General features: G+C 44.9%; 1 protein-coding gene across 1 annotated transcript in view; it reads right to left on the reverse strand.

Moving 5' to 3' along the window:
• The window catches only part of LOC130473373 (piezo-type mechanosensitive ion channel component 2-like), a 90,435-nt gene extending 65,898 nt beyond the window's left edge, over window positions 1–24,537 (reverse strand). Inside the window, exons 1-13 of the mRNA XM_056844894.1 lie at window positions 24,473–24,537; window positions 24,075–24,273; window positions 20,836–21,037; window positions 18,629–18,842; window positions 17,385–17,547; window positions 15,260–15,377; window positions 14,512–14,648; window positions 13,835–14,098; window positions 12,689–12,800; window positions 10,316–10,497; window positions 7,695–7,843; window positions 6,745–6,918; window positions 1,592–1,695 (exon numbers count right to left, since the gene is read on the reverse strand). Of these exons, the coding sequence (XP_056700872.1) occupies window positions 1,592–1,695; window positions 6,745–6,918; window positions 7,695–7,843; window positions 10,316–10,497; window positions 12,689–12,800; window positions 13,835–14,098; window positions 14,512–14,648; window positions 15,260–15,377; window positions 17,385–17,547; window positions 18,629–18,842; window positions 20,836–21,037; window positions 24,075–24,273; window positions 24,473–24,537 (2,083 nt within the window). The remainder of the gene's footprint in view (window positions 1–1,591; window positions 1,696–6,744; window positions 6,919–7,694; window positions 7,844–10,315; window positions 10,498–12,688; window positions 12,801–13,834; window positions 14,099–14,511; window positions 14,649–15,259; window positions 15,378–17,384; window positions 17,548–18,628; window positions 18,843–20,835; window positions 21,038–24,074; window positions 24,274–24,472) is intronic.
• Window positions 24,538–24,741: the final 204 nt, after the last annotated feature.

The raw sequence follows: 24,741 nt of genomic DNA on the forward strand, positions 1-24,741 counted from the left end.
TTCTGGAAAAGGAACGAAGCATGCAAATCCATCTGAAATGAAATTAACCTGAAAGACGTTTCTGGAGTTGGCAAAAACTGAGATATAATGCAAGCTGGAATTGGCAGACATGTCATACCTACTTGAGTCAGTGGAAACGGGGTGCCTAAAATGAAACAGCCCTTTAATTTAATTAAAAACCTTTTCTAAATGCTACATTAATGAAAAATAAGTAGGAGAGCGGATAGATAGATAGATAGATAGATAGATAGACAGACAGACAGACAGACAGACAGACAGACAGACAGACAGACAGACAGACAGACAGACAGACAGACAGACATCCTCCACGACAGCTTTGCTCATCTGAACAAGGTCTTCTGCTGGTGTGTGTGTGTTAAGTGCAGTCAAGTCGCTTCCGACTCATGGCGACCCTATGTATCAATGTCCTCCAAAATGTCCTATCTTTGACAGCCTTGCCCAGATCTTGCAAATTGAGGGCTGTGGCTTCCTTTATTGAGTCAGTCTATCTCTTGTTGGGTCTTCCTCTTTTCCTAGCATGACTGTCTTTTCCAATGACTCTTGTCGTCTCATGATGTGACCAAAATACGATAGCCTCAGTTTAGTCATTTTAGCTTCTAGGGTCAGTTCAGGCTTGATTTGATATAGAACCCACTGATTTGCTTTTTTGGCAGTCCACAGTATCTGTAACCCTCTCCTCCAACACCACATTTCAAAGGAATCTATTTTCTTCCTATCAGCTTCTGCAGGTGCCAACCTTCAAATGGGCAAAATCGACTACTAATTTATTAGGGACTGTTGCCTATACTACTGTGTTTAGGTTGCTGAAACTAGGATCCTACCATGTACTTTTTCCATCATTTAACATGTGGGAATACTTACGCTTTGTTTCAGTTCTGTTTTTAAACTTCTGATTAGTTCTACAACCCTCATCCTATTGTATTGCTTATTGAATCCCTCATCCTGTCAATTATATTGACTGACTCTGTGTAATCCACCTTGAGTACAAGTGAAAAAGGCAGACATAAATAATGTAATAATACACTTGGGCTCTCATTGAACAAATGACTCACCCATTGGGATGTTAAATTTTAGAGTTCTTCCACAACTGATAAAAAGGATACATATAAAATTAAAAACCCTCAAAAATAATTATTGAGTACATTTTGAACACATGAAGCTGACTTATACTGAATCAGACCCTTGGTCCATCAAAGTCAGTATTGTCTACTCAGACAGGCAGCGGCTCTCCAGGGTCTCAGGCAGAGGTCTTCCCCATCACCTACTTGCCTAGTCCCTTTAACTGAAGATGCTGGGGATTGAACCTGGGACCTTCTGCATGCCAAGCAGATGCTCTACCCCTAAGCCATGGCCCCTCCCCTTTTAAAATCCTGTTCTTTTAAAATCCTGTTTTTGTGGGCATTATGCATAGTTCTTCCCTCTGCCATTTTGTCCTGACAACAACCCTGTGAGTTCAGTTAGGTTGAGAGAACATGACGGACCCAAGGTCATCTCAGAATGTATTTCTGCTTGTAAAATACAAGCTTACTAGCCTAAATTAAAACTCCAGGAGTTAATAATGTGTCCTTACCTAATTTCTCACTCTGACTCTTTCGTATGGTTTCATCCAGAGCTATATACTCAGAGCAGTCTGATCCATTTTTAATATCATCCTGTAGCTTTTCAGCAGCAAGCCTGTTAGAAACACAGGAAAATGCATTTCAGTTAAAGGTAAAGGTAGTCCCCTGTACAAGCACCGGGTCATTCCTGACCCATGGGGTGATGTCACATCCCGAAATTTCCCAGGCAGACTGTGTTTACGGGGTGGTTTGCCATTGTCTTCCCCAGTCATCTTCCCTTTACCCCCAGCGAGTTGGGTACTCTATTTACCAGGCGGATGCTCAGAGGTGCTCTTCCCAAAGGAACGAACCTTGGGGAGACTAAGCTAAGGTGCTGGGAACCCCCTCCTGCTGCCTTGCAACTCGAAATAGTGGCTTGCAGCCAGTCTAAGAGGGATTCCTACCTTGCCAAAGCACTTCCTTCTGCACAAAACCAACCTGGGGTAGACCCAAGATGGGACAATTAAGGAGAGCTTCTGTATCACCCCTTTGCGATCTACTGAGACTAACAGCCGTTGGCACGAGCTCGTGGACTAGTAAAGGTGGCTAGTTGATACAGGCTATCTCAGGGCAAATGAGGATTTGCTGTTATCACATGGGTCTTAGGGTAGGGTTGCCAGCTCCAGATTGCGAAATACCTGGAGATTTTGGTGGTGAAGCCCGAGGAGGGCGGGGTTTGGAGAGGGGAGGGACTTCAGTGCCATAGAGTCCAATTGCCAAAGTGGCCATTTTCTCCAGAGGAACTGATCTCTGTTGCCTGGAGATCCGATGTAATAGCAGGAGATCTCCAACCACCACCTGGAGGTTGGCAACCCTACCTTAGGGTATTACTGGTACATTTTAACAGCTTTTTGGTTGTTGTTTTGGGGACAGCTTGGAGGGCTCTATACTCTCCCTCTTAAATCACTTAAGGCTTTTCAGGCAAAATGAAATTTATTAGGGCTATGAGAGTTATTGAAGACAAAGGAGAATGTGTGTGGAATCAGCATGAGTGTTCCCAATTATTATAATTTTGTAGGGACATCCTTTTATAAGGGAGTAGTTTCTAGCTCTGGACAAATGTACTACTATAGCCCTGTTCAGTAGTTGCAACTGGAGTGTGCCAATCTTGTGTAATGGAAGAGAGCGCTACGTATGGATGCCAACATCCAGGTGGGACCTGGAGATCTCCAGGTATTACAATTGGTCTCCAGGTAGTGTTGCCAACCTCTAATTGGTTGCTGGAGATCTCCTGGGATTACAACTGCTCTCTAGATGACAGAGATCTGTTCACTTGAAGAAAATGGCCACTTTGGAAGGTAAACTCGATGGCATTATACCCCATTGAAGTCCCTCCCCTCCCCAAACCCCATCCTCCCCAGACTCCAACCTCAAAATCTCCACGTATTTCCTAACCTGGAGCTGCCAACCCTATGTCCAGGTGACAGAGATCAGTTCCTCTGGAGAAAATGGTTCCTTTGGAGGGTAGACTTTATGGCACTGTGCCCTGCTGAGGTCCCTCCCCCCTCCAAACCCCACCCTCACCAGGATCCACCCCCAAAGTCTCCAAGTATTTCGCAGCCTAGGCTGGCAACCCCTAGCACTACCTGTGATCCACTTGATACATAGCAGTCGTCATGTGTGAATGCACACATTTTCAGTTTGAGTTCCCACAAAATCTGGTCTTCCAATCATGTGAACCAAACCTGGTAAAATATGCAGATTTGGGGGGCAGAACCTGAGGAGGGCAAGGTTTGGGGAAGGGAGGGACTTCAATGCCATAGAGTCCAATTGCCAAAGCGGCCATTTTCTCCAGGGGAACTTATCTCTCTCGGCTTGACATCAGTTGTAATAGCAGGAGATCTCCAGCTAGTACCTGGGGGTTGGCAACCCTATCACACAGAAGCCCTGGCAGTACAAGGACACCACTGTGTTATGATATCACTAATATTTTGTAATGTGTCTTTAGTTGGCTTGAGTATGATCAATTCACATATGGCAGGTATTCCCAGCTTGGGACCCTCCAGTTTTATTCTGGGGCCTCTGAGAGACTTGATTATCCTTCACTCCAATGCGTAAAACAACACATTAACATGCCACTAAAATGTGGATGCTGAGTCACACTTGAATGTGCATTAAGATGTGCATCCGAAGTTGGGATGCTTATCTGAACGTTTATCCAATGTAGCCAGTGTGTCATGTGTGTGCATGAATCTACTCACACATGCAGATCTTCTAAGCTGTTTTGGCACAATGTGTTATGAATATATTTCTCTGCATATCACAGGACTCTAAGATTGCTCTCCTGCTTTGTTTCGTGCTCCTAGCCCAAATCTATCTCATATTTGTACACACACATATACATATTTACGGCATCCTTTTTTCATGCTCACCTCTTTTGCAGTCTCAATATATTATCCTTGAGGCTAAAAAAATGTGAAAGATAAAAAATACAGAATAACAATTATCATGCCAACTCAAAAGTCTTGAAAACTCTTGAACAAAATGTGATAGAATCTTCTGGACTGGGATCTCTCGGATATAAAATCACTATGTTCAAATATTATGCTTTCAAGGGTCCTCTGTTGTCAACATTTATGTGTTGCATGCTCGATAATATGTTTTCAAGGCAGTTTGCAGCATTCATTAAAACATATACAAAACAGAAGAGAATCTGAAGCATAAAAATCAACAACCCCGATTTGGTATAATGTTGAGATACTGTATTATCTGCTGTCCCCTGCATAAAAAAATAATAGGTCCCCTTCAAATCTCCATCTGATACACATTTTGGCCCCTTCCACACAAAGGTTTTCCTCCTCTTTGGTGTCCAAATGCATAGGTTTTTAAAATTATTGTTATTGTTTTATACATTTACAGAAATTATAGTCATTAATATCATTAAATCCAATACAAATCTCCAAAATTCATTCAATTGCAACTACACTATCTATCTGGATGGAGCCCTGAACACCTTTCCAAATTTGTTTCCTTCTGTTATACCAAACTAGTGACATATAAGACAATTCATAAGGTAAAGCTTTGGAAAAGATTCAGCCGATAAAGCCAACTCACATACTAGCCAGGAGAGTCACCCGAGTCTTGGCCTTCTTGTCACTGTGGAGAAAATACAGATTCTCGGTGTCTATTTCTTTTCAGTACAGAAGACAGGCAGCCCATTCCTGAAGAGGGGCAGACCCGCGGCAGCTATGAGCGGTGTAGCCGCGCCACCTGTAAAGAGGCTTCCCGGCCGCCATGGAGAAAATGAAAGTATTTAACTAAAAAGAAAAATGTAAAATGGGGAAAATGTCTCCATAGAAAACAGCGAGGCTGCGCCACCATAAAAGGTGGCACAGCCACATCTCAGCTCGAGGGGGCATTCCCAGGGCAAAAGGGGTTTGGAAGCTGACTAACATCAGGTCCAACCCCGGGAACACTCCCACTTCTGGGATTTCACTCTCGGCATGGCTGTGTCAGCGGCGAAGCCCTACGCAGCGGCGTGGCTTACCAGCGTGTAGGCCCCCTGTGCCAGCATAGGTGTTCCTTATCCCAGGATAAGTGGGCACTTACATTGGCGTGGGGGCGCGCTGGCTCCTAAGCCAATTTTGGGGCCCCACTCCCTTCAGGACTGCACTTTAAACACTACACCAGCTGAGAATATTTCCCTGTGATGGTATAGCCAACAGATGGTGCCAGATGACCATAGCTGGTGTTCAAGGACATAAGGAAGGGTTTCCCCAGAAGTGACATAGCAGTACATAAGATGTTGTCTCACCCTCCCCCCCATTTTTCCATCCCTGAACCTCCAGGTTCAGCCTATGACAGAAGGCCTCCCACCAGCATCTGTCCTCCTTGCCTCCCATTGCTCCAAGCGACATCAGGAGAGAGAAAAATTAAAACTCTGTGCCATATATACTGCGACATCATTTCCTGGGGAAACACAGAAATGATGTAAGGTAGTTCTAGGAAACTGTTTCTAGCAATTCCTAGAGCAACCTACATCATTTATGGTTTTTTTCTCCTGAAGTGATGTAGCAGCACACATAGGGTTGCCAACCTCCAGGTACTAGCTGGAGATCTCCTGCTGTTACAACTGATCTCCAGCCAATAGAGACCAGTTCACCTAGTTAAAATGGCCATTTTGGCAATTGGACGCTATGGCACTGAAGTCCCTCTCCTCCCCAATCCCTGCCCTCTTCAGGCTCCACCTCAAAAACCTTCCACTGGTGGTGAAGAGGGACCTGGCAACTCTAAGCACATATGATGTCACAGCCGCACCCCCATGCCCCCGCACCCAAATATCCTGCCAGTTGCCAGACATGGCCTGGCAGCCCTAGGGGTGTCTGACAATGTTGTGCCCTTTATTTGGGGTTGTTTGGGCTTCTTCAGCCTCTATAATTTTGGGGGATAGCTGAAGAGAGGGTAGTGTTGGGTATGTTCTGAGACTATAAATCTAGATATGATTAAGGCCTATCAAACCTCATTTCTTTCCACTAACATATAGAGCAGAACGTGTCCAACCAAATAAATGCTGAGAATTCTCACACACAAAAAAAATTCAGAAGAGCTTCAAAGGGAGAATCTAACACAAAAGTGCTAAATTAGAACTCATCAAGATATTCAACACTATTTCTTGTCCAGACATGAATAAAGAATTTGGTTACCTCGTTCACTATTGGTGCTAATAACTCAGCATGACCTATGCTTTGCAAATGTTAATTAGTTCTGTTTATATCTCATTCAGCATCTTCCTTGATTAGATATCATTTTATTTATTTAAAATATTTATATCCTGCCTTTTCTTCTTGATGGGCGTTTTCCAGCTCTGTCCATCTATCTACAGTTTTGCACATTCTTCACCCACTCTGAATAGACTAAACTTTTGTCAGCTAGCCATTGTTTCTAACTAGTCTCTTTTTGTAACAGCTCCTCATTCCCCTCTTTCCATTGTTTGTAATTTGAAATACAAATATGTCCCCTATGGATGTACACTCCAATGCACCTGACAAAGTGATCTCTGAGTCATAAAATTTTAAGCAGATAAATTCTGTTAAGCCTTTAAGGTGTCGCTGATGTTTAATTTTTCAAAGAAATGCACGGATCTCTCTGAACGCAATGCACAAACTCCTTACGCCACACACAGTACCTGCCAGGTGAAGAAGCAGGGTTGACGACAATATTAGTCAGATCTGTGATCTTCAGAAAATCTTTATGGAAGTAATGCAGCTGAAGGATGCAAGCCAGGAGAAATGCAGCAGGAAGTAGAATCCTTGCAAACAGCTCTATGGTGCTGAATTGTTCAAGACCCAGATCTTTTAACCTGTCCAATTAAAAAAAGGGGGAAATGGATGCAGACAGTATGGTGAAGAAAGGAATTAATTCCTATTATTATGGGTCCTCAAGCACAAGTAACCGTAACTGGAATCCTTTGTTAATACAAATGGGCCAACCGGCGAACCATCTCCTGCATTTCCCCAGCAAACAAAAATCAACAACTGAGTGTTCGAGGTTCTACAACTCCAGCCCTCCTGGCTGTTTATTGCAGAAGGAACTATGAATTTATCTAAAATTCCTTCAATCTTACCTAGGATTCCACAGAATACCCACTCCACAGGTAAATAATACTGGGTGCTGAAAGGGAGGAGAGCTGTGGGGAGCGTAGGAGGAGTGGGATTCCAGACCAAATGTGGAACGGCAAGCAGGCTTCGGCGGAGTGGGGGGGAGAGGATGGGATCCCCCCATGAGTCTCACGGGTCCCTACATAGGGTTGCCAGGTCCCTCTTTGCCACCAGCGGGAGGTTTTTGGGGTGGAGCCTGAGGAGGGCGGGGTTTGGGGAGGGACTTCAATGCCATAGAGTCCAATTGCCAAAGCAGCCATTTTCTCCAGGTGAACGGACCTCAATCGCCTGGAGATCAGTTGTAATAGCAGGAGATCTCCAGCTAGTACCTGGAGGTTGGCAACCCTACTTGTACATTTGAATATTAACAACAAAATCTGTATTTGCTACTATGCAACTTCCCTTAGAAGTTACTATAATGAATGCCAAGGGGAGAAAACGAATTTAGAATATTTTAAATCTTACTGAAAGCCCTTACCTCTCCTCTGGTATTTCCAAGGTCTTTAAGAAAAACTCAGAAATCATTTCAAACTGGTAGGCGTAAATAGCAATGAGGACCATCATTGAGTACGAGACGACGGTGAGCCAAAAACCCTTCAGGATTAGCCGCCAACTCTCATAATGAACCTGAAACAGGAGGATGCAGTTACAGGTCTTAGTATATAAGTTGACTGACATCTTAAATATGTGTTTGTGTAAAATAAGAGTGCCAGGACCTGGATGGCCCAGGCTAGCCCAACCTCATCAGATTTTGGAAGCAAATAGGGGCCAGCCCTAGTTAGAACTTGGATGGGAGACCACCACAGAAGTCCAGGGTTGCTACACAGGGTTGCAATGGCAAACCAGCTCTGCTCATGCCTTGCCGTGAAAACCCTATAGGGGTTGCCATAAGTTGGCTGTGACTTGACAGCACTTTACACACAAAAAATATGAGTAAACTGGAGTTGCTAACCATTCACTGTCCCTTGGCTGTGATTTTCAGAACAAAGGCAATACTGAACAAATATTGTAACCGTCTGAGTCGAATGCATAAAAGAACAGATGGGACCAAACAATCCCTTCTCTCCCTTCTTTTCTTAGAACTTTCCAACCTGTTATGCAGCCCTGAGCACAATTTTAAAACCACCGTCCCTCTAGGGTTGCCAGGTCCCTCTGCAAACAGAGGGAGGTTTTTGGGGCAGAGCCTGAGGAGGGTGGGGTTTGGGGAGGGGAGGGACTTCAATGCCATAGAGTCCAATTGCCAAAGCGGCCATTTTCTCCAGGGGAACTGATCTCTGTCGCCTGGAGATCGGTTGTAATAGCAGGAGATCTCCAGCTAGTACCTGGAGGTTGGCAACCCTACTTTCTTGGACTGGTTCTCCAAACAGTCTGCCTCTTCTTTCCACACTGTCCAAATTGGCTGTAAGACTCACTTCCGCAGCTTGTAAGCACTGTGTTGAAAATGGCATTGTTCCAGAAAGGAGACTACTTCGAGCAAAAAAGTGATGGGCGATAGAAACTCCCGACAGAAGAAAAAGAATAAGAAGAAGGGCTGACAAAGCAGGAAGAACACTTATTTGATTTTCAACATGGGAAAGGTGGGGGGTAGAGGGAAAATACTATAATCATTATCTTTGTACAAGATTGTATATCTTTTTTTTAATCCTCTTTTTTCGCTTTTCTTTTTAGATTAACATATGTATTTTGAGATGAATATATGAGGGAAGTGAGATTTCTCTTATTTTTCTTTTATTCTTTCTTCTCCTTTTTTTTTCTTCTTCTCTTTTTCTCTCTTTGGTATAAATAATATTGAATATATTGGATAAGGGGAAAATACAATATGAAATAGGGTGATTTATAAATGAATTAGAATGCATGGATGCAAAGGAGATTTTAGATATTTTAGAGAGGGAGGAAGACGGTGGGGAAGTCAATTATTTTTGATTGTATTTTGAAGACATACATCTAATAATTCCATGAATTTGTAATGGTTATTTTTATTGATATAGAGGGTGTATGTCTAAATGTAATGTTGTTTATTATTGAAAAAATAATAAAAATATATTTTAAAAAAAATGGCATCCAGAAGGGGTAGGACCAGGATAGAAATGGGTTTGGATCATGTTTAAATCCCATGGCAGAAATTCCATCACCTCCCCACCTCCCCCTTCCTGCTGCATCCTGGAATGCCCCTCAAAATACTACTTCTAGGGGATGGGAGGCAGAGTGAAGGGGGAGCCGAAGGGCTGCCACAGCAGGGGAAAATTGCCCCCAAAATTCTCCCCTCTTATGCTTGCAGATGTTTTCCATGGAACTGAACTGACTGAGCTTTCCCAAGCTGGAGGAAAGCCATGAGCGAATGTTTGCTATGTGGAAGAGGTTGTTGGTCTGCAGTAGAAGAGCTAGATATAAGTCCAGGAGCACCATAGAGAACAACAAGAATTTCAGGGTATGAGCTTTCGAGAGTCAAAGAAGAAGAGTTGGTTTTTATACCCTGCTTTTCTCTACCTTTAAGGAGTCTCAAGCGGCTTACAATCACCTTCCCTTCCCCTCCCCACAACAGACACCCTGTGAGGTAGGTGGGGCTGAGAGAGTTCTGAGAGAACTGTGATTGCCCAAGGTAACCCAGCAAGCTTCATGTGGAAGAATAGAACCCAGTTCTCCAGATTAGAGTCCGTCACTCTTAACCACTGCACCATGCTGGCTCACATCCTTTCATCAGACAGGGATGTCATATAGTGGCAAGTATCTTGCTGATATGAAGATATCTGACAAAGGGAGCTTTGACTTTTGAAAGCTCATACCCCCAAAAATCTTGTTGGGCTCTTAAGGTGCTACTGGGACACATCTAAATGAAATTGCGGAATTAATTATGCAAAAATAAGAGACATGCAACAATGGGGATTATGTGCCGCAGAAGTAATTGTTTCTTGATACAAAATTTGCTTTGTTCACTGTAAATCTTTAATTGTTGTTAGTATGGAATAGTCAACCAACTTAAGTGGCACGTTACGCTGATAATGAGTTCAAAATTACTATCAAACAATTTGGAGGGAGGGGACAGGCCACCAAGTAACCCAAAACAGCCTCACAGATGTGTCCGATCCTAGGTTTGCTTACCTGATACAAAGCCACCCAAAGCAGGAAAAGCACAATGTAGAGAATTTTGTACAGAGCTACTTTGCCATTGAAGCTGACGATGAAAAACATGACTGAGCAGAAGTAAATCCAGTATTTTACAAGCATCTCCATTACCACGGAACCGAGGAAATCCAAAAGGTGGTTGCGCCGTTTGTCCATTTCTGCAATAGGAGTTTAAATCAGCCAGAAACGCTACTAGGGCACTCTAAATTACCGTTCCGATCTACAACCCTTGAAGGCAAGACTACCCTTACAAAATCGTTCTCATCAATCTTAGCTGTCTGTCATCTTTGCCATTTGATTTACTTATGAAAGTCTCCTGGGATTGTTCGTCAACACCCACTTCTTTGGATGCAATAACAGCTGGTAGAAATGTTTGTTATGCACACAATGGCATGGATACAGGCCACTGAGGGTACTCTGCCAAAGAGCATTTGTAAATGTGGTTTCCCCATTGGCAGTCTGAAGCGATACAGTTCATACTTCTGTTTCGTTCTGCTGAGTGGAGCAATTCAGGGCCAAGCCAGATGTCATCCTAGGAGCCCAGTGAATGGAGCTCCCAGTAATAAGGCATGCAGGTGCCAGCTTTTGATCAAGCCCATGGGGCAAGGGGAGGTTAAACCTTCTCCTTACTATGGCTGCCAACTGCAGGTTGGGAAATTCCTGGAGATTTGGGGGTGGGGAGCCTGGAGAGGGCAGGGTTTGGCAATGGGAGGGACTTCATCAGGGTATAATGCTATACAGTCCACCCTCCAAAGCAGCCATTTGATCCAGGGGAACTGATCTCTGTCATCAGGAGGTCAGTTGTAATTGTGGGAGCTCTCCATGCCTCACCTGGATGTCGGCAACTCTACCCCTCCTGTACCTGGAGAGCCACAGGGAGCTGCTATATGTGCCTTTTGGGAAAATAAACTGATAGTGATTTGAGTAGAAGTTGTCTGGGGATGTTTCAACTTGGCGAAAGAGGAAGGAAGATTTAACGCTTCACACAAACACACCACGAAATTTGCCCCCCCGGGGCACTTGATCATTGAATCTGAAGGGGGCGGGGAATTAGGAGCTCCTTTCACAGAACTTCCTGTACCTCATGCAGTTTGTTCCTCAGACTTAGGAGGAAGAAGAGGAAGAGTTGGTTTTTATATGCTGACTTTCTCTGCCACTTAAGGGAGAATCCCTTCTTCGCCCCCCCACACCCACAGTGACCCCTACTCCATGCCCAGAAGAGGGCCAAATAAAATCTTCCAAGATCCCTGGCCAATCTGGCCTGGAGGAAAATTGCTTCCTGACCCCAAATTGGACATCGGCACTACCTGGGCATGTAAGAAAGGGCTGCAAGAGCCGAACACTGACACAACCTTTCCTGCCACCCCTCTCGTGATCTGCCTAAGTCCCCCCAGACTGCCTTTTCTAGAAAGAAGAAGAAGAAGAGTTGGTTTTTATATGCCGACTTTCTCCACCACTTAAGGCAGAATCAAACCGGCTTACAATCGCCTTCCCTTCCCCTCCCCCCAACAGATACCCTGTGAGGTAGGTGGGGCTGAGAGAGTGTGACTAGCCCAAGGTCACCCAGCTGGCTTCGTGTGTAGGAGTGGGGAAACAAACCCGGTTCTCCAGATCAGATTCCACCGCTCCAAACCACTGTTCTTAACCACCACACCATGCTGGCCCACTACACTACAACACAGAAATTATCTCTTCTGTCCTCTAACCCAGTCATCTGTTGAGTGGATGAAGCCAAGGGAAACCTGGATGTGCTACATTGCTTACAAAGCTCTGTATCATTTTGCACAGGTTTAATTTTAGAATACTTACAGAAAGCATGTATGGATGCAATGTGTGTGTGTGTAAAGTGCCGTCAAGTCGCAGCCGACTTATGGCAACCCCTTTTGGGACTTTCATGGCAAGAGACTAACAGAGGTGGTTTGCCAGTGCCTTCCTCTGCACAGCAACCCTGGTATTCCTTGGTGGTCTCCCATCCAAATACTAACCAGGGCTGACTCTGCTTAGCTTCTGAGATCTGACGAGATCAGGCTAGCCTGGGCCAATGGATGCAATAAGCTGCACTTTAAAAAAAAAATTTTTTTTTAAATGTAATGGGAAATGTTATGTGCCCTGACTTGGATGGTCAGGCTAGCCCAATCTCATCATATTTAGAAACTAAGCAAGGTCGGCCCTGGTTAGTACTTGGATGGGAGACCACCAAGGAAGTCCAGGGTTGCTACAAAGAGGCAGACAACGTGAAACCCAGTTGCCTTGAAACCCACCCACCCTTTACAGTGTGGCTGTAAACTGATTCTGACTTGACAGGCACTTGAAGAAGAAAAAACTTCATGTGGTACTAAATTTTCTTACCAGGTTCGTCTACTGTCACGGCCTGAAGTGTATCTTCTTCCTCTTTCTTCTGCTTTCGCCTTTGCACCATATGCTGCTTCAGCAACAGCCAAAAGGTAAACAGGTATGAAATCTGCAATAACATCACATATATGTTTTGAAGAGGCATACACATAATTTGGGTTTAAGAGCAACTCGGCTGTATTTGGAGCTCAAGGGTGAAGAGTGTCTACAAAAAGAGCCGGCCAAAAAGAAAATGCAAACTCTAGCCAGACTATCAGTGCTATCCTACAAGAGTTCCACTCTTTGAGCACAATCCTGAAGGGGGTGGTGAATTAGCATAGGAGCTGGTGTAAGTGCCCATTTATCCTGGAATAAGGGGCACTTACGCTGGCAGGGGGGCATTCACGTCAGCGGGTTGCCAGGTCCCTCTTCTCCACCGGCAGAATATTTTTGGGGCGAAGCCTGAGGAGGGCGGGGTTTGGGGAGGGGAGGGACTTCAATGCCATAGAGTTCAATTGCCAAAGTGGCCATTTTTTTCCAGGTGATCTGATCTCTATAGGCTGGAGATCAGTTGAATTAGCAGGAGATCTCCTGCTACTACCTGGCAGTTGGCAACCCTACGTCGGCCCCAGGACGCCACGCCACTGAGCGGGGCTTCACCACCAGCACTGCCTCCTAGCAACGTTCCAGCAGTGCAAGGCCCCGCACCAGCATCCTGGGAGGTGTTTCCAGGGCCTTCCAGAGCGGAGCTGCCTTTAGGCAACATCCTAAACCCTTTCACCCCAGGAATGCCTTTTGAGTTGCAGTGATATTTTTGAATGTTTGAGCAGTGGTTGGTGAAATTTCAGAATAATCCAGGGTTCAGGACCCAAGACTACATCACTGTAGCAAGTCACAGCTTAACTTGGGCTACCATCACTATTGTTAAGGTATTAAAAACTATAAATATTTGCTAAAATAAATGGTTATTGGTCTTTAAGATGTTACAAAATTGTTGATACTGTATATCCTAAACATCCCCATCCTGCTCACCCTCCATCGCCAGTATGGAGATCATAGATTCAGTCTGCTTGGTTATTTATTCCCTTAAAAATAGTATCCTGTATGTAATGTTAAGGACTTGCTCTTAAATTTGAGTCCAGCACTGAACTGAAAGGGACTCACCTTAGCTGCCAGGTGGACACAGGGTAACGAATAAGGCTTTAAATCCAAATCAATAAGCAATGAGGTTGGAACTCCAGGAAAGAGTTCCTTCTGAGAAACATTCAATCCTACAAAGAAATTGAGGGCCACCAGGACATTTCCATAGGCCACCAGGAAGGGGGAGCTCTGCAGGGCACACAGGCGACGGTCGCGCACCATCCAGATGATACAGGACCAGATCAGCAGGACAAAAGCCAGCCAGCTGGTGTGAGTGATACTCCAAACCTGAAAATAAACATATAAAAGGTTTTCTCCTGTTTGAAGGGGAGTACTGGGAGCTGGACTAGTCACTGCACCACTCTGGCTGGTGGACACGACTGAGGACAGGTAGATCTGCCATTTTCCCACCCGTGCAAGTTAAATTGGTGCCCTGGGCCCCAATTCTCCACCCTAGAGAAATTGAGGAGCAAGATAAAAATGACCACCTTGGTGACTTTTCAGGAATTTCCCCACGTCTCTATCATCTTTACCATAGAGATTAGGAGGAATTCCTAGAGGGTCACCCAGAAGTGATTTCGCAGCCTACCAAAACTCTACCGTCCCCAGGCACCGTCCTCAAAATTTCCCAGCATTTGCCGAGGCAGTGCTGGCAATGCTAAAGCCAGGTGGGGTCTGCATGGACATAAATGGTCTCTTACCATCATGGCAATCAAAGCAGTAACGTAGCTCTGACTCATAAGGAAATGTGCCAAGGCCGACCAAGTGCTAGGCTGGTTGTCTTCCATGCAAAGTTCATCATCAATTTCTGTCATATTTTCAGGGCCTCCAGAAACCTCTACAGGGAATATAAAATGTAGAGACAAAGATCTCAACAGAAAGGCTAATTAACTCAGGGCAGATACTGAATAAAATGGTGTTTATAGATTTTGCAAATAAGGTTTCACAGCATTTTATTTTTATGAATGAACCTGCAGAACAGATAGGGAAGTCCTCTGGAGACCAGAACAACCCACATTTAAAGATACAACAAAAGAGAAGAGACGGGAAATATGATAGCAAATAGTGATGACAGGGAGAGGAGAGAATTACCACCTTCTTCAAGTCAAGTAGCACATTAGAGACCAACACAATTTTGGGGGTCTCCAGTTCCCAACACTCAGCTACTTCTCCAGTTGAGGCTCAGGATATCTTAGCTTGGAATAAAACAACAAAAAGACTCGAGGAACCATAGAGATTAACCGATATATTGGGGCTTAAGGTTTCATGAACTTTATCCTAGAAAGCCCAGATGACAGGTAGCTAAGCTGTGAAATTCTTGGTTCATGTATCTTCTACAGCTTTGAACATTCAGATGATCCTCACAACTTTCCCCTTGGCAAGCTGCAACGCTTGGTGATGGAAACTGCTCACACCTCACATTCAGCCCTGCCATCTGGACCACAATACCTGACAAGGAACTGCAGCGTCCAGTGTTGGTGTAGACGTACAGGTTACAGCTGCTACCCCTACTTCGACACTGTAAGAGGGGGATGTCTTGAGAACTTCCACTTGGAACGTAAGGTGCCTGAAGGTTAAAAAAAATGGAGACAGCTTGGCAGTGCAGTCCTAAGCAGAGCTATACCCTTCTAGGTCCATTGAAGTTGGGGCTGGCAACCTAGAATCATAGAATCATAGAGTTGGAAGGGGCCATACAGGCCATCTAGCCCAACCCCTGCAGGATCAGCCTAAAGCTTCTTTAACAAGTGTTCATCCAGACACTGTTTGAAGACTGCCAGAGAAGGGGAGCTGACCACTTCCTTAAGCAGCTGATTCCACTGCTGAACTACTCTTACCGTAAAAAAATTATTCCTAATGTCCAGCCGGTACCTTTCCACTCGTAATTTAAACCCATTATCGCGAGTCCTATCCTCTGCTGCCAGCAGGAACAGCTCCCTGCCCTCCTCTAAGTGACAGCCCTTCAGATACTTGAAGAGAGCAATAATCTCCCCAAAGATCAGTTCCCCTGGAGAAAATAGCATCTTCAGAGGGAAGAGTCAATGGCATCAGATCCCTGCTGAACTCCCTCCCCTCTCCCAGCTCCACCATCCCCAGGCTTTTCCCAAGCCGGAGTTGGCAACCCTAATTGATTGGGTTGCCAGGTCCCTTTTCACCACCGGCGGGAGATTTTTGGGGTGGAGCCTGAGGAGGGCAGGGTTTGGGGAGGGGAGGGACTTCAATGTCATAGAGTTCAATTGCCAGAGCGGCCATTTTTCTCCAGGTTATCTGATCTCTATCAGCTGGAGATCAGTTGTATTAGCAGGAGATCTCCTGCTACTACCTGGCAGTTGGCAACGCTACTAATTGAAGTCAAGGTAATTCTGTTTAGGATTGCATGGTTGGCTTCCTACCACACAGGTTTTGCAGACTGTCGGCCCAAGACAAAGTCGAGATTACCTTGACGCTTTCATGTGTTGTCACCCAGAACTCAGTATCTGCCTTCATCTCACTGTAGTCTTCAGTCTGCAGATGTGTAGCCTCTCCTTTGCTTCCCTAAATTATATGTTCATTTTAGGAGGGAAGTTGGAAACATCCATGAAAATAATATCCCATGCAACTGCTGCACACTGGACAGAAAATAAACACGATTCTAGTGCCCACCCCCCTAAAAACTAGAAAGTTCTTTATTTCAGCACAAGCTTTTGTGGATTAGACAGCCCATTTCATCAGATGTAAATTAGACATGGTGGCTGTAGATTCTTGTGTTTAAAATAGGAATTGCTGCAAAAGTGGAGGGGAGATGACAACTGTATGAGAGAAAAACAGACATCCAAGTGAGAAGTGCACAACCCTCCTACTCTGGATTGCCAGTTACCCCCTGATTTTACCATAGAGTTTTGCCGAAATATCAGAACATCTCCCACATCGCCAGCAATGTGATGATGTCACTTCCGGAAGTGACATCAACGCGCCAATGGCAATGAGGCCTAGGCCTCAATTTGCAGCTGATAAGACCCCCACTTGCTGGCTGAACAACGCTGGGGGTGGGAGCCCAAAGCAGGAGATCCCCCGCCCCAGTGGGGATCTGGCAAACCTATTCCTGCTATCCAGAAATGGGTGTGGAGAAATCAGCATTGGTAATAAGCCATGAATGCAAGGTCTTTATTCAGCCCAGGTAAATGCATTGACTTTAGTTTGAATATCAACTGTAATTCAGCAGTTTCTCTTTCCAATCTCCCTTTGAAATTCCTTTGTAAGAGAACTGCTACTCTTAAATCTGCAACAGAATGTCCTGGAAGGTTGAAATGTTCTCCCACTGGTTTTTGAATATTGTGGTTTCTGATGTCAGACTTATAATAATACTTGTTCTACTACACAGGGTATTTTAAAACTACACTTCAAACATACTATATATTATGCTCGTCTAGGCTGCTTTTCAAGTTGGTATATACTATTGCTAATTAGACAGAAGAAAAATAACACATTGGAAGGACTGCATATTGCCCAGTATCCATTCCGTCAACCTGGAGTTTAGAATAAAGGCAGAGCCTCAAGAGTTTAACTAGGGTGGTTTGCACTTCAGTGCATCACTTACCTTTGTAGGCAGCGCCCACTGCTGGAGCATCATGACCAGTGTATAGTAGAGTGTAAGCAGCACTAGAGGATTCAAAGCCACCGGCCAGCTTAGTTGAGGGTGAACTTCAAGCTTCCAGGGTACAGTGATGTTGGCCTTAATAAGCGGAACAATGCCCAAGAGCCTGGAGAAGGATGAAAATGCAGAAAGCTCCATTGCTTAACGTTTTTATGGAATAACAGGAGGAGGAAACCACTGCAAACACTTTCAGATACGTATGAAGGTCATTTGACTGCTGCAGATGCAAGTTATGACTTGAGTGTGCCAGTGAGCAAGCACTAACCAAACACCACAGAAGAAATTTTTATGCCGCTTGAGATCTGTTCTAAACTTTATGACAAGTGAGATGGTAGATAGCGGAAGAAGAAGAAGAAGAAGAACAAGAAGAAGAAGAAGAAGAGCTGGTTTTTATATGCCAACTTTCTCAACCACTTAAGGAAAACTCAAACCAGCTTACAGTCACCTTCCCTTCCCCTCCTCACATAGGTCATTTATGCATGGGTACTTTCACTCACGTTTGCCCCCAGTCTGTCTTGGTTGTTCCTTGGAGTTATGTATGAGTTTTCCATCCAATAGAAAGGACCTCGCTGCCAGCCCTCACAAATCCCAGGACTTCCTGTTCCTCTGTTAAACCCGATTCTTCCCTCTCCCCTGAGCTCAGCCTGAGTGAAACCCCCATGCATAAGGCAAAGCACGGGACACCCAAGCTTGGTTTCTATCACAGAAAGCAGACAGACAATTACAAAGCAATGTGTAAAGAGGCAGGTATTCAAATGCTTCCTTGGACCGCTTTCTGAGCAGAAGAAAGGCTTTTTAAAACCGAGGCTTGGATTTCTCCCTGCCCCCTTTCAGATTGCTCCGTTTTTTGTTCTTAAAATGTTTTTTTATGCAGCACTTGGGTTTGGGGGGGATTTTCTCTCACAGTAAGCTCTACAAAGTAAGTCAATTACAAAACAGAATTTAAAGGGGCGGGGACTTGATTTGAGCTTGGAGACTGCTGGTGCATAGATTCCCAACAGGAAAGTGCGGGTCCAATGAACCTCAGGTAAAACTCCCACGCATAAACAACCTTAGTGAATCAACATTCTTTTCAAACCTTTCTCTGTAATTCAGATGCTATTTCTGTTTTTCAAACTAGAGGCAAACCCTATTACCAGCTTCCACTTACGCGGGAGCTTTTCCAGGGTCCATGCAATAACTTTTACCTGGCATAAAGGTCTTCAGCAGGAACGAGGGCCTGAAGATAGGGCAGCTGGTACAGATACAGGACAGTTAAATGGCCCACGTTGAATATTGCGATCATCACACACAAGCTGTTGAAGACAACTGGGCTGATAGGCCGATGGCAAGACCACCACGAGCACAAGCCCATGAAGAGGAAGAAATACACTGCAGACGTCACCGATGGTAGGATTATGCCTGAGCAAAATTTAAAAACCAAAAAAAAAGCAGAGGTCAGGCCAAGGATACATGTCAAACCGTTACGTTCATAAGATAGTCACAATTCTTTTTTTTTCCTTTTTTTGGGAAATCAACGCCAGTTTATGCATTTAGCAGAATCCAACAGTAACTGCCTCTGGACCATAACACTTCAGACTACAGGTGAGATTGGGTTGCCAACCTCCAGGTACTTGCTGGAGAACTCCTGCTATTACAACCAATATCCAGCCAATAGAACTCAGTTCACCTGGAGGAAACAGCCACTTTGGCAATTGGACTCTATACCATTGAAGTCCCTCCCTCCCCTCCCCAAACCCCACCCTCCTCAGGCTCCACCTCAAAAACCTCTCATCGGTTGCGAAGAGGGACCTGGCAACCGTAAGGTGAGCTGTTGCATGTTTGAATGCTGCTCCCGATAAAAGATAGCAAAATTCCTTGTGAACAGAAAACTGTCATACCATGCAGTAGAAAAGAGCAAGAGTCCAGTAGCACCTCAAAGACTAACAAAATTTCTGGCAGGGTATGAGCTTTCGTGAGTCACAGTGCTATGACTCACGAAAGCTCACCCCCTGCCAGAAATTTTGTTAGTCTTTAAGGTGCTACTGGACTCTTGTTCTTCTCTACTTCTACGGACAGACTAACACAGCTGAATTTGCCCCCAATATGTGGAAGACTCTCAGCTCTATCTCTAGGGTTGCCAGGTCCCTCTTCACCACTGGTGGAAGGTTTTTGGGGCGAATCCTGAGGAGTAGGGTTGCCAGGTCCCTCTTTGCCACCGGTGGGAGGTTTTGGGGTGGAGCCTAAGGGGTGGGGTTTGGCGAGGGGTGGGACTTCAGTGCCATAGAGTCCAATTGCCAAAGCGGCCATTTTCTCCAGGTGAATTGATCTCTATCGGCTGGAGGTCAGTTGTAATAGTGGGAGATCTCCAGCTAGTACCTGGAGGCTGGCAACCCTATCTATCTTGTACATCTAGCAGATTCAAGGGAGGCTATGGAAAATGTGAATAGGTGCCTGGAAGCAGTTTTGGGATGGATGAGGGCTAAAAAGTTGAAACTTAATCTCAACAAAACAGGTGGTAGTGGTGTGGGGACCCAAATATTGGGATGCCTTTGCAGAAGGTCCCAGGTCCAATCCCCAACACCTCTAGTTCAGGGATCCCCAGTGTGGTGCCCATGGGTGCCATGGCACCCTGCTGACACTCTTTCTGGCACCTACCAAGTGTTTCTGAGAAGTGGGTAGGGCTAGGTAGGGCTTCTGCCCAGCAAGGCTTCTGATCGGCTGTGCAGATTTTAAAAAATTGTTGCTTTGGCAGCAGCTGATACCACAACACAAGGATCTGCACTGTGTTACTGAAATTAAGCTGTGGCGATCATTTTGTGGCTATCTCCACCTCCTGTGGCAGCCATTCTGTCGCTGCACCCACCATGCCGTGTCAGAATTCTAAAGGTGCCCACAAGCTCAAAAATGTTGGGGACCCCTGCTCTAGTTAAAAGGATGAAGTAGTAAATGATGAGAAAGACCTTTACCTGACACCCTGGAGAGTCACTGCAAGTCAGAATAGACAATACCGACCCTGACAGGCCAATGTTCTGACTCAAAAGTCTCTTCATGTGACAAAGTTGAAATCCCAGTTTGACACGGGTTGGCCTTGGACCTCTCATTCTCTCCCAGCCCAATCTACTTCACAGGTAAATTAGCAGTGGAGGATAGCTCTCAATAACGGGGTTAAATTACAGGTGGAAAGGTACCAGCTGGATATTGGGGTGAGGGATTACCGGTACACTTAAGAGTAGTTCAGCAACTGAATCAACTGAATCAATTGAGCTCCCCCTCACTGGCAGTCTTCAAGCAGTGCCTGGGCAAACGGTCGCCGGGGATATGTTAGTAAATAATAAATAAGCAAACAAATAGCTAGATAAATAAATAAGTAAATATGCATGTGTGAACCAGTCCTGGAAGGTTTTTTTTTTACCTGCTAAGCCTAACAGCAGTGTCGCCACCACTTTGCTAGCAGCATCTGCCACCCCTCCAAAGAGGATCTTCAAGCCTACTAGGAAAAGTGTGAGTTTCTGGAATAAACCCGATTGGCTGGCATTAGGATCTCTTCCCCGGTGCTCCTTCTCCAGTAAGCTGCCTGTCCCTTCATCAGTATCTTGACTATCTGCTTCAGAATCCTATAAACGTGGAACCAATTCAACGAGTCAGATCTTAAGGCAATGAAGAGCAAAGCCAACTTGACAGCACATCAGATTTTGTTCCATTTGCATTTCAGTTATTTAGGGAATGAAGCTGTTTCCCGAACAGGGTATTAACAACAAAGACCTTATTGGGGGGAAACTGGTCAAAACACATTGAGTTGTCTTATTGATATCCTAAACAAACTCTATGGACAAGCTAGTGTGTGCAGATTTGTTTCAGTGATCTCACAGTGTTTAAAGTAAGAGCCAAAAAAGAAGGAAAACATTTTTTCCTTATTGTACATTTACAGTGAAGCCTGACTTCTTCTAAGGAAGGAATGTTGCAGAATCGGTCACGCTAATCATGGATGCGTGCTTCTGGTTCAGCGCCTATGGCTGTATTTTGAACGCCGGTCTACCAAAACCACCACAGGTATTTCTTTAGAGTTCTCGAAGGTAGATGGCCCTTTATAAAGTCTTTGAGACATCAGGCCTGTTCACATTCACTTCAGATTGGTGGTGGAAAGTGCGGTCAAGTCGCAGCCGATTTAGGGCAACTCTGTAGGGTTATCAAGGCAAGAGATGAACAGAGGTGGTTCGCTGTTGCCTGCCTCTGTGTAGTGGATTGGACTAGGGTGCCTTAAATTGCAAATCTGTAGCAGGCCCAGGGAAATTATACTTGGCGCCTATGAGTAAACATCCGTAGAATCATGCTCTCTGAATTCCAAAACAAATATCCATTCTGTCTGCTTGAATTTTGACATAAGGTATGGATAATATGTGGTTTGCAACACAATGCAGTATGCATGATATTATGGTAATGGATTTTAGATTTAGTGCTGAAGAGGAATACGGCAATGGGCCGTGTGGTTAATCGTTTCCACGTTACTATTGGGTAGGATCTGCTCAGCTAATGGCGTTATCTCCCTCCAGCGCGAGGCACCTTTCTTCGATTCAAGAGGCTCTTCCATTAGCAGAAGAACCTCTTGTATCGGGGGATTGCACCACCATTAGCAGAACAGCTCTGAGGGATCCAACCCATTACTATTATTTATGACGCACAATAAATGTGTGTTTCTTTCCCATACCCTGCGGGTGGTTCCCAAGTGTATTGTTTTAAACTTGGAAGAAAAATGGCTTACAGGTAGAACACCATGTGATTGCTGCATGGAATGTGATTGCATTTCTTAGGCACCCCCTTTCAAGATAAAAAGGTAAAGGTAGTCCCCTGTGCGAGCACCGGGTCATTACTGACCCACGGGGTGACATGACATCCTAACGTTTTCTAGGCAGACTTTATTTACGGGGTAGTTTGCCATTGCCTTCCCCAGTCGTCTACACTTTAGCCCCAGCAAGCTGGGTACTCATTTTACCAACCTTGGAAGGATGGAAGGCTGAGTCAACCTTGTGCCAGCTGCCTGAAACCAATTTCCATCGGGATCAAACTCAGGTCGTGAGCAGAGCTTGGACTGCAGTACTGCAGTTTACCACTCTGCACCATGGGGCTCTTCCTTTCAAGGTAGTAGACCAAAATTAACCCATTGTCACTTCTGAGCCATTTTATGGGCCTTTGTGGTTCTTCACTTTTTGTTACGTTTTTAATTTTTTGTTTTTGTCTGGGTCCAGGCCCATCCTCAGCTGAGGCGTCTGGCCCATCCTCAGCTGAGGGACCTGAGGCAAAGTCAGGGACTTCCCCCAAAGCTACAGGAGGCAAACGGGACCCCACCCACTTCCCTCATATCTCAGGTAGCCACCGTTGACTCAGCCAGAACTCCTAGGATGGGATAGGGTTGCCATAGGGTTGCCAGGTCCCTCTTCATCACCCACGGGAGATTTTGGGGGTGGAGCCTGAGGAGGGTGGGGTTTGGGGAGGGGAGGGACTTCAATGCCATAAAGTTCAATTTAAGAATTCTAACCTACTTCGGGGATGCATCATCAGCAACACCTGGGTTTTCCTATGTATTTGATTAAGACTCTGTTCTATTTACTAGCTGCACTATGTGAAGTACTTTACTGACGTCTGATTGTAATTGCTTATACTTATCCTGTGTGGGAAGGAATGATGAATATGTAACAGCACTTTTGTATTGTAAGTATATTGTATTGACTCATTTTTTAATAGTCATAATCTTTATATATTTATATACTGATGGTAATATATTAATTTTTAGAAGGACTGAAGAAAGATTTCCACTGCTGTGGATCTGAAACGGCCGTATCCATCGATGATTGTGGCTCTATATGAACTTTACACAAGGATTACAATATTAGCATTCATTTGGTACTCAGTTGAGACCTTTGGAACTTCCTCTATATATTTTTGGTACTCAGTTGAGACCTTTGGAAATTTCTCTACATTTTTTGTGTGAACTGTACATATTGTATATAATTGTGTTGTGTATATGTCACGTATAAGGTCTATGTTTCACCTCAGTAGCTTATAAATATTTGCACTTTGTGTATAATCAGTTTCCTGTACTGTTTTTCTAAACCTTTTGGTACGAGTACAGAGGTGCTGTTTTTCTCCCCACTACCTGGCAGTTGGCAACCCTAGGTTGCCAGGTCCCCCTGGCCACTGATGGGGGCTGCCTTATACTGAATCAGATCCTTGGTCCATCAAAGTCAGTATAGTCTGTTTAGACCGGCAGCGGCTCTCCAGGGTCTCAGGCAGAGGTCTTTTACATCACCTACTTGCCTGGTCTCTTTAACTGGAAGTGCCGGGGATTGAACCTGGGACCTTCTGCATGCCAAGCACTGAGCCACGGCCCCTCCTTTACAATTTCTCTGGGCCTGCTACAAATTTGCAACTTAAGGGAAACTGCCCTTCTCAGGCTCCACCTGCCCTCCACAAATCTCCAGGTATTTCCCAACCCAAAGCTGGCAACCCGAGGTAACAAGCATTCCTGCTGCATGTCCAGTTGTAAGAGGCAAAGGAAAACACACGTCTTTCCCCCTTTTCAATCCTCACACAGTATCGAGTGTTTGAAAGCCAGCACATGAGGCCAAGAAACAAAACACGCGTCTAAATCACTACCGTTTCCTCTTCCTCCTCGTCCTCCTTCTTTTTGTCATCACAGACAGACAGGTTCTGGATTCCAGAAGGCAGCTGGGTTTTCCGGTTGGAGAGTCTCACCATCCTTTTGCAAATCCTTGTGACTACGAGGCCGGTAAAGAACATTCCAATGTCAGGAGCCAAAAGGCGTATGATGTTCCCAGCATCGATACGACTAAATCTACGGAAGGGAAGACACATTAGAGTGGAGAGATGCGTGGGTCCAGCCCAATTTCCCTTTTGTGCTCCTGGGTAACTGGAGTCAATCTGGATGAATTGTTGAGCTACAGTTAGGGTGGGGCTTTTTTTTTTTTTTTTTTTTTGCTTTAGAAAAACCAAGTCTGCTTTGAACAACAACAACAACAAAATTGATATCTCACCTTGGGAAACCAAAATGGCACAGCACTTTCTCCCATAAGGAATCTATTAAAAGGAACATAGACATTATCTGACTATATCTCTGTCTTTGAAAACGCATTCTTACTTCTTGGCTAGCAACCTTCCTTTTCAGCATGCTGGATCCCATCCCTAGCTCTGCCCAAAAACCAGAATTTTGGAAATCAACATTGTACAGGCCTATATAGATAAGGTCTAACATGCTGACGTAGGTATAGGGTTGCCAGGTCCCTCTTCGCCACCGGCCGGAGGT

This window comes from Euleptes europaea, chromosome 2, assembly GCF_029931775.1.
Source record: "Euleptes europaea isolate rEulEur1 chromosome 2, rEulEur1.hap1, whole genome shotgun sequence".
Classification (NCBI taxonomy): Eukaryota; Metazoa; Chordata; class Lepidosauria; order Squamata; family Sphaerodactylidae; genus Euleptes; species Euleptes europaea.